The sequence below is a fragment of the Poeciliopsis prolifica genome, unplaced genomic scaffold (assembly GCF_027474105.1).
Source record: "Poeciliopsis prolifica strain line A6 unplaced genomic scaffold, Auburn_PproV2 SCAFFOLD007, whole genome shotgun sequence".
Taxonomy (NCBI): Eukaryota; Metazoa; Chordata; class Actinopteri; order Cyprinodontiformes; family Poeciliidae; genus Poeciliopsis; species Poeciliopsis prolifica.
This window is the reverse complement of record NW_026562382.1, coordinates 14,810,398-14,822,848: the sequence shown is the minus strand read 5'-3', so window position 1 is coordinate 14,822,848 and position 12,451 is coordinate 14,810,398. Positions and strand designations below refer to the sequence as shown.

At 36.2% G+C, this 12,451-nt stretch overlaps 1 protein-coding gene across 1 annotated transcript; it reads left to right on the top strand.

The window, feature by feature from the left end:
- The first annotated feature begins 601 nt into the window (after window positions 1–601).
- On the top strand, window positions 602–11,826 carry pou1f1 (POU class 1 homeobox 1). The gene is made up of 7 exons (XM_055032132.1): window positions 602–737; window positions 1,967–2,128; window positions 2,890–2,988; window positions 9,505–9,765; window positions 9,938–10,102; window positions 11,158–11,218; window positions 11,308–11,826. Exons 1-7 carry the CDS (start codon window positions 602–604, stop codon window positions 11,540–11,542), a joined length of 1,119 nt encoding a protein of 372 aa, XP_054888107.1. The 3' UTR covers window positions 11,543–11,826.
- Window positions 11,827–12,451: the final 625 nt, after the last annotated feature.

The window sequence follows — 12,451 nt, the reverse complement described above, 5'->3', positions numbered from 1 at the left end:
ATAAATACCTGTAGTAGACTAGGGCAGAAAAATGCTGAGGGCATGACAGATTCTGACTTCCATTGATCGACGAAGGTTGTAACAGACAATGCAGGGCTGCATTGTTTAGCTCTCAGTAGAGGAGACTCACATTTCATCAGGTGTGATAGTGATTTTAAATCGAACATGAATCATTTTGGTATTCACCTCGTTTGAAGGTAGGGTTCTGCTTAAACTTTAAAGAGTTTCGGCGGAGTTGCTGAAAGGGAAAAGAAAGTAACCTCTCAGTTTTCTACCCTCATATTCCCAAGTGCCTCGAGGGAGATGCATGCTTGACTGAGCCAGAGAAAAAGGACAAGGAAAGAAGACGATACTTGAGGTGTAAGACAACTAAAGCAGCCAGAAAAAGACAGCAGAACAAGAGAGGCCAAAGAAGACAAGACGGTATCCCAAGAAAGAAGGCAAGATGACAGATTTTAGGAATGCAATTTAGAGAAGAAAACATCAATGGAAGACAGGACCAAATAAAGTGAGTCATTGTGCTTTAAAGGAAAGAAAGATTTTTAAGAGACAAACATCAGTGAACACTAAGACTGCTAAAAAAAAAAAAAGCCAAAGAAACATGGCGTGTCAGGGATTTGGTGCTGATTCCTTCAGCCCGCTGGCAGGCGATTCACCCTTACCAATCCTTATGCACCATGGCTCCACCGGTGACTGTTTACCGGCTACATCCCACGCTCACAGTATGGTTTCTGCAGGTAAATCAAGTCTATAATGTTCTTACTACTTGTTATGCACTTTCTTTGAGATGATGCTTCTATTGTTAGGGTTATCTCTAAATTCTTTTTGCTCAATTGATGTCTTTGTCTTTTAAGTTCCTAGAGTTTTTTAGACAAAAATGAGCTTACAAAAACGCTTCGCAGCAAAGCTCTTGAAAGCGTAATTAACATGAACCTTAATCCACATTGTGTTGTTGAGATGCTAAATCCCAGCTGTAGCAGTGAAGGCCAAGAACAATCACTCTAATCCTTCTCTTCCAGGAAAGATATGAACATTTGATTTCCTGAGCATTGACATCCCTTCAGGCATATCTAACTCATCATAACAGTTATTACAGGTACATGATAGGATAAAGATAATTCCTATAGACCTGAGGTTACGTGGCACTTTGTCCGTTAAAGCCTATTAAGAAATAATAACATTTTGGTTTTTTTTATCGTAGTAGAAGTTTATTGAATTTATTTGTAAATATTACTTGATATAATTCTTAAATTATCTATTGGCATATTTAAGACACATATAAATATTAAAGTCTAATCAAGACTTATTTCTTTCAGTAAATTAAATGAAACTTTTGGATCTTTGAAAAATGAGAAAAGCTAGGAATGATGCTATTTTTTTTTTTCCTTTTTTCAAAATCTGAATTTAATCATGAAATATTTATATAATATGTTACTTTGGCACAGCAGTCTGGGGATAATTGTTTAAATCCCCCCACACTCTCTCATGTCGGACATTGTGGAAAAACATTTAAAGACTCACAAGAGATGGGATGAGATCATACAGAACATGTTTGTGTAACAGATGCAGAAACGGAACATGCAAAATCATATGCAGTCAGAAAGTCATAAAATGGTACTATATTAAATCTTTGTTTTCACTGAAACACATTGCCATTAGTACTTTGTGTTGATCTTAACAATGGCAGTGAGCATTCATTAGAGCCTGGAGTGAGCTAAAAAAACAAACTGCCTGAAGATGAACCATGAATAATTATGTGGTTAACAAGATAATTTACAGTGACATGCAAATCGAAGCTTTTCATAAAAGCCATCATCAAAGCATGTGTCTTGTTTTGTCACCAAATCTGTATTCTCAGTGACGTGGCAACATTTAATGAATGAGCTGAATGTTTCTGTAGTTAAACCATTGTTTTCTGCGTGGGAAATAAAAAAGGGTTTTGTTTTTTCTTGGTTTTCTGCATCAGTATCATCAGGATTGTCCCTGGGTCAGACTACTAAAAGGTCCCATATGCACCTGTCCACTTCCTCTCTTGGGAACGCCCTCAGTAACGCTCCTCCGAGTTTGCATTACCCAGTCACCCCTTGCCATTACAGCAACCAGCAAGCAACCTACGGCATGATGACAGGTGAGCAAATGAGGTCAAAGAGTTTCAAATTAGGGCTCTTGGTTAGTAAATCAGCAAAAACAGGAAAACATGTATGCTGTCATTTTACACCAGTTTTAATCAAATGCAAAATGGCCAATATGCAGTTAGAGTAGTCATACTGTAAAGAATGCTATGTACTGATCCAGTAGACAGTTAATTTAAATAAGTGTTTTTGTCAGAAGTAATAAATTGTATGACATTAGAAAGTAATTTATAGCATAATGACACCCTCCTCACTTCATGGCAAAGATGTTTGAGAAGTCTCAGTCTTGACTCACAAGAAAATGTTTAATTTAACTGCATTTGTTCAGTGCAGAAAAAAAAAAAACATTAGTGGCTCAATTAGTGGCAGCCCTAATCATTTATTTAACAAAGACAGTTATAAACATGCACCTTACTCTGTTTGAGTTAATCAGAGTGTCTATGGGTATATATAATGTGTAAAAAATTAGATATGATCATAATACAGCACAACTTCTGCTTAAACATTTTTAAACTTGGAAAAAAAAATAAAGTCATTAAAAATGGAAGGATGGACAAATCATCGAGGGCAACAGGCTAATTCACCCCTTTGGCAGTTTCTACCCCCAATTTCATACCCAAATCTTGGGATTGCATTTTCTTCTCTTGTACATCTACGAGGAAAACAATAACTTGCTAAACATTTGTTGTATACTACAATGTTGAAATAGATTTTGATTAACACAGATTACAGTGAATTTATCCTCTTTTCCTTGTAGCCCAGGAGATGCTTTCTGCTAGTATATCTCAGACTCGTATCCTGCAGACCTGTGGCGTCCCTCACCCCAACATGGTGAGTGCTGCAAATCCATTACAAGGTAAAGAACAGATCCACACTCTGCACACACTCACACATTCACGCATTCCCTCGCTTGCAAGCTAATTCCATTAAATTAGGCAGGAAATGTGTTTACTTTGCGATTAGTTTCAAGTTTGCTGTCAGATAAAATTAATTCAGGACTTTATTACCTTTTTTTGAACAATCTGGTGCTGCAGCTCACCAGAACTGACAAATGTCTTTTTAATTCCTTTTAATCCTCTCGGGAGCTGAGGTATTTAGCTGTCAGCAGGAGAAAAAAGTTTCAATGCAAGTTTGAACTCTTTCTATTCCTAGAAACAATGTTTCATTCAAATGTCTAAAGAATTTGATCAGTTGTTTTAATCTATATTTATGTATGTTTACATTATAACATTTCATAATTTGTTAAATGATAATTCCATACCCAAAGAAGACTGTTCGCTGAAAATAATTTACATTTGTTGACAATCTTTTCTATTGCTTCTAACATTACTTCCTAAACTAATGGTTTTAATTATTTGAGGTCTATCTTAGCAACATCTACTGTCTATCTGGAACAATTTGACAGTATTGATCCATTTATCCTGTCAAAGACTAAAAGGCTAAAAGGACATTAAGATGAAATTAAAGAGGCACACCTTTCATACCACTGGCAGGAAGGAAGACTAATTTGTCACTTCAATGATCTTAGACTTTTTTCTGGCATGTGAATAAATGGCAAAATAAGGCCACTAAAGATAGGCCTGTGTGCAGATTTTCTTGTCCTTAAGGAAAAGCTTTAAAGAAAGGAAGAAAATGAAGGTATTTGGATTAATACATGTCAGCACAAAAAGATATTGATTCACATGAGAAGAAATACGTATTATCATTAGGTGGACTGACAGGCCACATCATAAAGAAATATCAGTAAGGAATGTAATGAGATGTGAATGAAGCGTTAAAGAGTGATCTTGGTGTGGATAGTCACCTCTCATGAATCACAAAAATGAGGCTTTATTCAATTTTCTCATAGATTTATGGCTCAAAAAGGAAATAGAGTTGGTATTGTTGTAACGTGTGGAAAATGTCAGATAAAAAAATTACATTTTTGAGCCTCAGATATGCTTCTTTTCTGCATTAACAATAGAAAAATATAAATATGTGTAGCTAGAGTTATCATAGAATACTAAGCAGGGTCATTTTTGCCCCTTTTGCTGTTCTTAAGCTGTGCAGTTTTCTTCTGCCTGCGCTGATGAAGATTCAGGCATGCTGAATCTCTGCTGACTCCGACTGGCAGCATTCTGAGCTTTGTGCTGCTTGTTCGGCTGAAAAAAACTGCCAGGAGCATTCTTAGCAGTATGTAGAACATTGGTTTTTAATTCCAAGATGGTCAGGCATTAGTTAAAAAACATGACAGTGATGTAACAAAAACGTAAGTATGTTTGCAGCTATGCTACCATAAAGTCAAAAGCAATGGCAGCAGCTTCAATGTTACTTTATTTTGATCAGAGGTGATAGATTTTTTATTTTGATAGTGCTAAATTGACTCAATAGTAAATTGAATAAACAATCAAGGAGAAAATGTTGTAATATAAAATCTTAAAAACAATCATAATCCCATTAAATTAATTTATTCATGAGACTTTTTCTAATTATTCATTAAAGTGAATTAAAGTGAAAGACAGATAAAAGTTTACATTATGGTGAAATATATGGGTTTAAATTGTTTCATTAGTAGTAATTAAATCAGTTGGCAAAACATAACACTGATAGGTGTTAAATGCAAGAATAATGGAAAATAATGTTGGCTCTTTCAGATTTTGCTCATGTCAGTATACATTTAGAAAATATTTGCAACTATTTGGGAACTGAGAGCAGACCAACTGGCAAAACCTGGAGAGCAAATCATTTCCAATTTTTTTCTGGAGAAGAGATTTTAGCTCTTTTTGTCTTTTCAGGTATTTTGTATTAAAATTTTGGATTTAGAAAGAAGTTTCGGCACCCTTATTTCAATCTTTAAGCCCTTATAGCCCAGAAAAAATGTTCACACGGTGCATCCAGTTTATATAATTTCCTTTTTATTTGCAGGGTAGAAATGTAATGTATATTCTGCACTTTTAAGTGAACACACACATGGATCTATGCAGCAATTCTGACTTAAGAGCAAGACTTCAGCCTTGAATTATTCATACACTTGGCAGATATACATTTGAAATAATATACATTAACCAAAAGGTTTTTACTGGTTGGAAGTATATATGAAAGGTTTCTACAGCTACCCCTGCTGTGCACCGTCCTGTCAAGTCAAAGACCTCATTACATCTTTACTGTAGCTGATTGGCAAAACAGAGCTAAAGAAAGATCGAAAGTTAAACCTGACAGAGTAAAACCAGCTTTTAGAAGGATAACAAGTATATACTGTTTGATAAGTCAATGACAGTAACAAAACCAAACCTTATTAAAAAAGAACTGCTGTGAATATGCATTCAAGTGTTGCTGTTGCAATACCTATTTTGTGCACTTTTAAATTTTTGGCTTTGCTTAAGAAAAGAGCAAATCTCTGGCAAAAAGGCTATCAACAAGCCTTCAGACAGCCAGTGAGTCCACTTGTGTAATGCTGGGAGGGTGGTGGGGAGTGACTGCATAGCACACAAACAACTACCGTGCTCGCTGTAGCATAGCTGTTTCCCCAGGGAACATCAGTGGATGCATTAGGTTGAGCCAAGGAAAGGTCCACTTTCTCTTACCAGCTCAGTGTGGGGGGAAAATACCTTAAGGTGTGTTAACTAGAAAAAGTTTTTTTTTTTTCATTCTCTGGGATGAAAAAGAAAACTTTCTCCCAAGAAAGGAAAAGAACTACATCCTTTGTGATGTAGTTCTTTTCTCTACATCTTTTCTCTACATCTTTCTCTACTCTGACTTGAATTTAGTTTCTGCTAACCGATGCAAAGAGCCAGTGAAAGCAACACATTCTCTTTTGTTGAGCTCGTTGCACAGAGCCATTCAGTAGGAGCAGTTTCTAAATTTAGTGTTTCAATCATAATCACCAGCAAATGAGAACTTCTTTAACCTTTTCATATTTTACAAAGCACAAATATGTCAAATATTTTCTTTCAAATTTTATATTGCAGATGTGAACAGGGGATCAAATGGGAGTGGGAAGAAAAAAAAATATTGTCTTTTAAATTGATACAAGTAGAAATGCCAAATTTCCTTCCACCTTTATTTTGATTCCTCAGAATAAAATGTATTGTCACTAATTGCCCTCAGAGGTCATGTAACTGGTAAATAATTTAATGACTAGTTGGCACAAATAAGTGGAGAATTCAAATTCCCTTGATCAGATGAGTGGGAAATAGAAAACCTATCTGTCTTAGAAACCATCCATAAACAAGTGTTGAAGTTACAGGGTCGTAGTGACATTGGATTAATGTTGATTTATTAAAGCCGTCTAATATTCAGTTTGCATGTAATATAAACTGTGTGAATAACAGCACAAACAGTACATTTTGAAAATGTCAGTGATATAAACACATTTCCCGCAGTACAAAAGCACACCTTTGTGAATAGATTATCTATTGCATACATTAGATAACACTTTTTAACAATAATTTTACAGGCAGGCATTGTAATGTGATGGCAGCATGCTGTCCAGGCAATATCCTGTCTCTCTCTGAATAGCTGCAGGGTTATGCTCTTGTGTCTGAACGGAAAGAATTGATAAAGACTTGCTAGGTGACTGGTTTTTTACAAGGTGTGTCTGCAGTGCCAGCCAGATGTTTAGCAAAATCAGTCTGATTTGTTTTTAACTTTGCATTTGAACTCTTATTTTTGTTCTTTAGAGTTGATTGCATATGAAACAATCTGCATTCATTTTTTATTAAATTATATCAGGATTGCTGTATGGTATAATAGGCTACATATACATTATCAAAACTTTCCTGTCGTGGCAAATATATATATGTGTGTGTGTGTGTGTATTTTTTTCAAATAACTATACTGATCGGTGAAGTGCGGTCAGGGGAGGCATCGTGGAAAAAAAATATCATGATTAAATAATTTACAGTGCTATTTTTCCTTTAACTTAAACAATTCTGATTCTAAAATTTGTGAAGTTTCGCATTTTCTCATTCAAACGCTTGGAAGTGAAGCCCGTGAAGTAGCAGCGAGCTGAGCCTCACCTGGTATTGATCAACCTCTAGCTAACTGCACTGGCTGCCATTTTATGGGAGCATGTTCCTCCTGTTTGTACGTCGCCAATAAAATGGCTAAAAAATATTTAATGTATTAACTGATTTTCCATGTTTTAGCCTATGTACATAATGTACAGTGTTTTCGGCATTGAACAAATTCGAGGTGAGGCAGACAGTTATCTTGTCTCATGGCAGGGGGCGCTCATGATCCCAGACATTGCGACTCCACACCTGCAGAGTAAGAGACAGTAACGGCAAGCAGTGGGCGAAGCATGACATGTAGAAGAATTGTCTTTTTCCTTATGTAAACAACAACATGCAGATAATCTATATTTGTAAATCTGATTATGATTAACCATTGAAATCAGTGGCCATTTTCAAATATCAGTAAAGATATTTGCTATCTTATCAAACCAACAGGAAAAAATGGGAACAGCGCTGCACTAAAATTTGGCTATCCATAAACAACACAACAACTGACTTGATGCCATGAGCCAACTATGACAAAGAAAGGATGACATTTTCATTTCCCTTTGCTGTTGTGTAACAATTTGCACTGTGTCCAAATTTACACAAGGGGGAAGTATTGCATTGCTCACTGTGGGTTTTATAGCTTTCAAATGGTCCTGAATATTAGATTGATCAATCAGTGATTTTATAATTGTTTTCATACAAATAGAATTATGCATTTCATAGAGGATTGGAGGATTGGCCATCATGTTTCTCTCTGAAACCAAAACAAATCTTGCTGCATAACTACCAGTAAGAGCCACTGTTAAGTACTTTATTTTAACAGCTATGGTAAAAATATTTAATAGAAGTAGTTGGTTTTCTTTTTTGTATTTCATCAGAATGCAGAGTTCTAAAAGATAAGTGCAAGCAGAGAACTCATTTGTGCGTGGTAATCCTGAAGTCAAAGGTGAGTTTTGTTAAATTACCAGTAAACATTAGCATATTGTGCTAAGTGACAGGAAAAAGAATAGCTTTTCAGCAAGTCCCCTAAAAAATACATTGAGATTAATTTAGCACTCATGTCACAGACTACCTTGTTCAGACTCCGCACTCTGTTTTTATCAGTAAATTGAACTGGCTCAGCTGTCACCCAAGTGTGCAGCTTCAAAAAGAGAGCCAATTTCGCACAACAAATATCTCCACAAGCACAGTGGTGGGCGCTGATTGTGTGTGTGCCTGTCTGTAGATGCAATAATGATAGCTTAAGTCTACATGCTGTTTCACAAAAAGAAGATGAAGAGGGAGGCGCTGATTAGGTTTAAACCTCCTATTCACTAAAGGGTGGAAATTGTCATTATGAGGTGTTTATCTAAGAAACACATTCAATCAAGCTCATAAAACTGCAATCATTCTTCTCAGAAGTTTTGCAAAAGAAACTCAAGTCCTGGTTCCCAAAAAAAAGACTCTAAAAATCCATAAACATTTAGACACTGATTAAAAAAACGCTGTTCTGTGCAGACCTCAGAATAGTGTAAAATCAGCATCATGGAGACCAAAGAACACACTAAATAAAACTTAAACCTTTAGGTTGCATACAAAATTTTGTGGTCGGGGGGGATGTAATTGAAAATCAGTCTAACAACACTGTCAGTATGGTGAAACATAGTGGTGGCAGTATCATACTTAGTGTATGTGCTTGTCCAGCAGAGACAGGGAAGTTTACCAGAGTCGATAAAACAAAGTAGATAAATGCAAGGTGCTGCTGTTCAAAGAAACATTTTAAACAGACTGAGAATGAGATAGTTTTTGCCAAAAAGAATGAACAAGGACTCAAAGGTGGATTGTGGCTTGACAACTTTCAGAAGCTTTCTGCCAGTCTTTGTGTTAGGTATTTTCCTCGAACCTACAATAAAATAACCACAGACAACGTATATGAATTAAATATGGTCAGGCTTCTGCAGAAGGAGAAATCCCGATCAACAGCTCCTCCGAGCTGGTCAAAAGAGAGTTCTGATCTGCTTTCACGTGAGCTCCCTCTTTATTGTCAAAGCATCAAACAACAGAGGTCGTAAAACATTTAACACAAACAGACCAACAACTCAGTTCCAGGTGTGATATCTAATTTACAATCTGAGCCCAGTTCAGCTCTGGGTCAAACTGTCACCTAAGACCGGGTAGATAAACACCAGAGAAAACTTTAGGGTCTGAGAACCATAAAGTTTTACTATCTTGCATGAAGACAGTTGTAACCTCCAGGTCAGTTTATACTAAATCACAATAATACTTTAGACTGAATATAAACTAAAGTAACAACAAAATGATAATATTAAAAAATATCTAACACTTTGGGCCTCTCTAAGTATCACACCTTCACTACATCATCTCTTTCTGTCACATTTTCCTCTCTGCAGGCTCTCTGACTCCGTGCATATATAAGTTTCCAGATCATGGACTCAGTAGCAGCTCTTGTGCTTTAAGCCACGGTTTTTCCTCGCTGTCGTCAACACTCCTTTCAGCCGATGAGGTCTCTGGTGGCCCCGGCGGAGAAGCGAAAGGTGATGCACAGCGGAAAGGGATGCGGGAGCAGGAAGAAGCTCCCCCTATGGACTCCCCACAGATACGAGAACTGGAAATGTTTGCTAATGACTTCAAAATACGCCGGATCAAACTGGGTGAGTATGACCTACAACAACCTGCTATGTCTTCATCTACATTTTACTTTGTTTTGTTCTGCCGTTTTTTTTTTCTGGATGTTTTTTTTTTTTTTGTTGGCAATCATCTTGCTTCCCCACTGCTGACTGCATTCTGTGAGGCATTGCTGTTTCTATTTTATTTTGACCCCAGGCTACACTCAGACTAATGTAGGCGAGGCTCTTGCCGCAGTGCATGGCTCAGAGTTCAGCCAGACCACGATCTGCCGCTTTGAAAATTTGCAGCTGAGCTTTAAGAACGCCTGCAAACTCAAGGCCATTCTGGCAAAATGGCTTGACGAGGCTGAGCTGGCTGGTGGTGAGTCACACAAATCCACTCCATCATCCCCCATACAGTGTTTATTTACAGTAGGTGTCATCTTTATTGAGAAACATTAAACCTGTACCTTTGATTTGTTGCCATAGTATTTATATAAGTGGTATTACTAGGATGAGTTGCTAAAAAAAGTATGTTCTTGTTCCATTTTTACCAGTGTATTTTTCTGGAGATGAACAAGAAGAGAACATATGAAATAGAAGCTTAGTTTCCATTTGAAAAAAGGGATTATGCAACATCTCAAAAGTATATCTAAAAATATATACAAAGTACCTGGCAAAAGTCTTCACACCCCTCACACTTTTGTTTATATTGTCATGTTTTGGCAAATATGTTTGGTGTGTTTTTGAGACCTTATGTGATAGAGCAACACAAAGTAATTAATATGTATGAAGTGGAAGGCAATAATACACTGTTTTCACTTTTTAATGAATAAAAATAAGCAAAGTATGGATTTAAAAAGTCTTTAATATGAAAAGCAGCAAAGCAATTTAAAACATTGTATTGAAAACTTTCTATGGCAAGAATATTACTAGAATTTTTAAAAAATCATCAGAATGTAAATGCTAAGAGATAAAGTGAGGTAATCTGTTTTGAAACTGCATGTAAATGCCTAAAGATGCTCATAGATAAATCCGATTTGAAAAATGGAAGCATAATTTTCAAATTACGTGACTACAAAAATAACTGAGTTGAAGCGGTAAAAGAAATCTTACTTATAAAAGTTTATCTGTGGCTTAATGTAATTACAGACATAAATGTAAGTTATTTATTTAATTTCTGGTGTTGATTGATTTCACATGAATCACTTATTTATTTTGCTGAATTTAAAAAAGAACTAATATATGCTGCTATTCGAGAGAGCTAAGTCAATTGATGTTTAATCAATTAAGAATAATTCAGTCAAAGTGAGAAATGACATAATTGAGAAATTTACTTGAGCAGGGCTATGCTTGAATTTTGTAGCATTTGAATGTTTTTTTTTTTCCCAATCATTCATAAGCTTCAATGACAAATACTTTTTGACTTCCTTGTAGCGTTATACAGTGATAAAACTGGAATGAATGAGCGGAAGAGGAAAAGGAGAACAACCATCAGGTATACTTTGTGAGGATGAAAAATCTAAAACCATCCAATTCACTCAGTGCTTCAGGATTTTGCTTTCTGCTTTTTGTTTGATTCTGCAGCCTGGGAGCGAAGGAGGCCCTGGAGCGAAGCTTTGTGGAGAAAACTAAGCCATCCTCTCAGGAAATAGCCCGGATAGCCAAAGGCCTCCATCTGGAGAAGGAGGTGGTCAGAGTCTGGTTTTGCAACAGACGCCAAAGAGAGAAACGTGTCAAAACAAGCCTGAGCCTGAGCTCCTGTTTGACCAAAATCAGTCCAAACTGTCTCACACAAATAAGTAAAAGACCACTTACGTAAACTGAAGTGCTAAAGTAGCTTCTGAGCTAATGCGACAGAGGCTCTTTATGACCACAACTTTTCAGATAGCTCCAAAAGTAATTAATTCAGTAACATGCAGGAGTGGAGAAGCATTTACGAAAACCTTTGTAAAAAAACATTCCTTGTGTTTCTTGTATCACGCAATGTGATTTTCTCCGAAGGCATTGTGTCTTTGAAGATCAGCTGAGTGCCTTTTTGAAAGCTTTAATCTACAACACTGTCCTTCAGCTAATTTGTTCCAAGAAAAAGTGAAAAAAAATTGATGAAATTGCCATCTTTCTCTTTTTTAAAGATATTTATGTTCTTCATTTGGATGTTTTGTCTTTGCTCTATCTTAATCAAACTACTTGAAAAAGGATTTAATTTCCTGTAGCTGAAGTTAAAACCAGCGCTGTAATATATATTCAATTTTGACAACCTATTTATTTGAAAACTAATATATTGCTTCAACATGTTTTACTGCAATGTGTTTATTTGATTGACAATTTAGAGTTAAATATCAAACTTTTAGACAGTATAGAGCTTTTTGGTCTGTCGTTTCTGCGATGTTTTGATTTTGGTGTTGCTTTGTGTTGCTTTGACGTGTCATACAATGGGAAACATCAGTCGGTGCTGACCCTGACCCTGTTGGACTGACTGATGTGAAATGTCTAAACAGAAAGCGAGAGGACTCTGACAGTTTGGACCTTGTGTTACTGTAACAACAACTTACATCAAGTGCCAGTAACTGAAATTTATTTATGAGATCAATATATATATGTTACATAAAATGTCTGCAAGACTGATGGACAGTTTCTTTATTCTTGCCAAAAATGTCCAGTACTCATTTGGTAAAATGAACCGGCAGTACGGGAATGTACTCTGGGTTCAAATGGTGAATTGAGTTTT

Bases quoted from the DNA above. Each gene is read 5' to 3' on its own strand.
- pou1f1 (XM_055032132.1), top strand. From the start codon at position 602: ATGGCGTGTCAGGGATTTGGTGCTGATTCCTTCAGCCCGCTGGCAGGC. The intron at 2,989-9,504 runs GTAAAGAACAGA...TCCTCTCTGCAG, and splicing joins TGCTGCAAATCCATTACAAG to GCTCTCTGACTCCGTGCATA. The intron at 9,766-9,937 runs GTGAGTATGACC...TTTTGACCCCAG, and splicing joins AATACGCCGGATCAAACTGG to GCTACACTCAGACTAATGTA.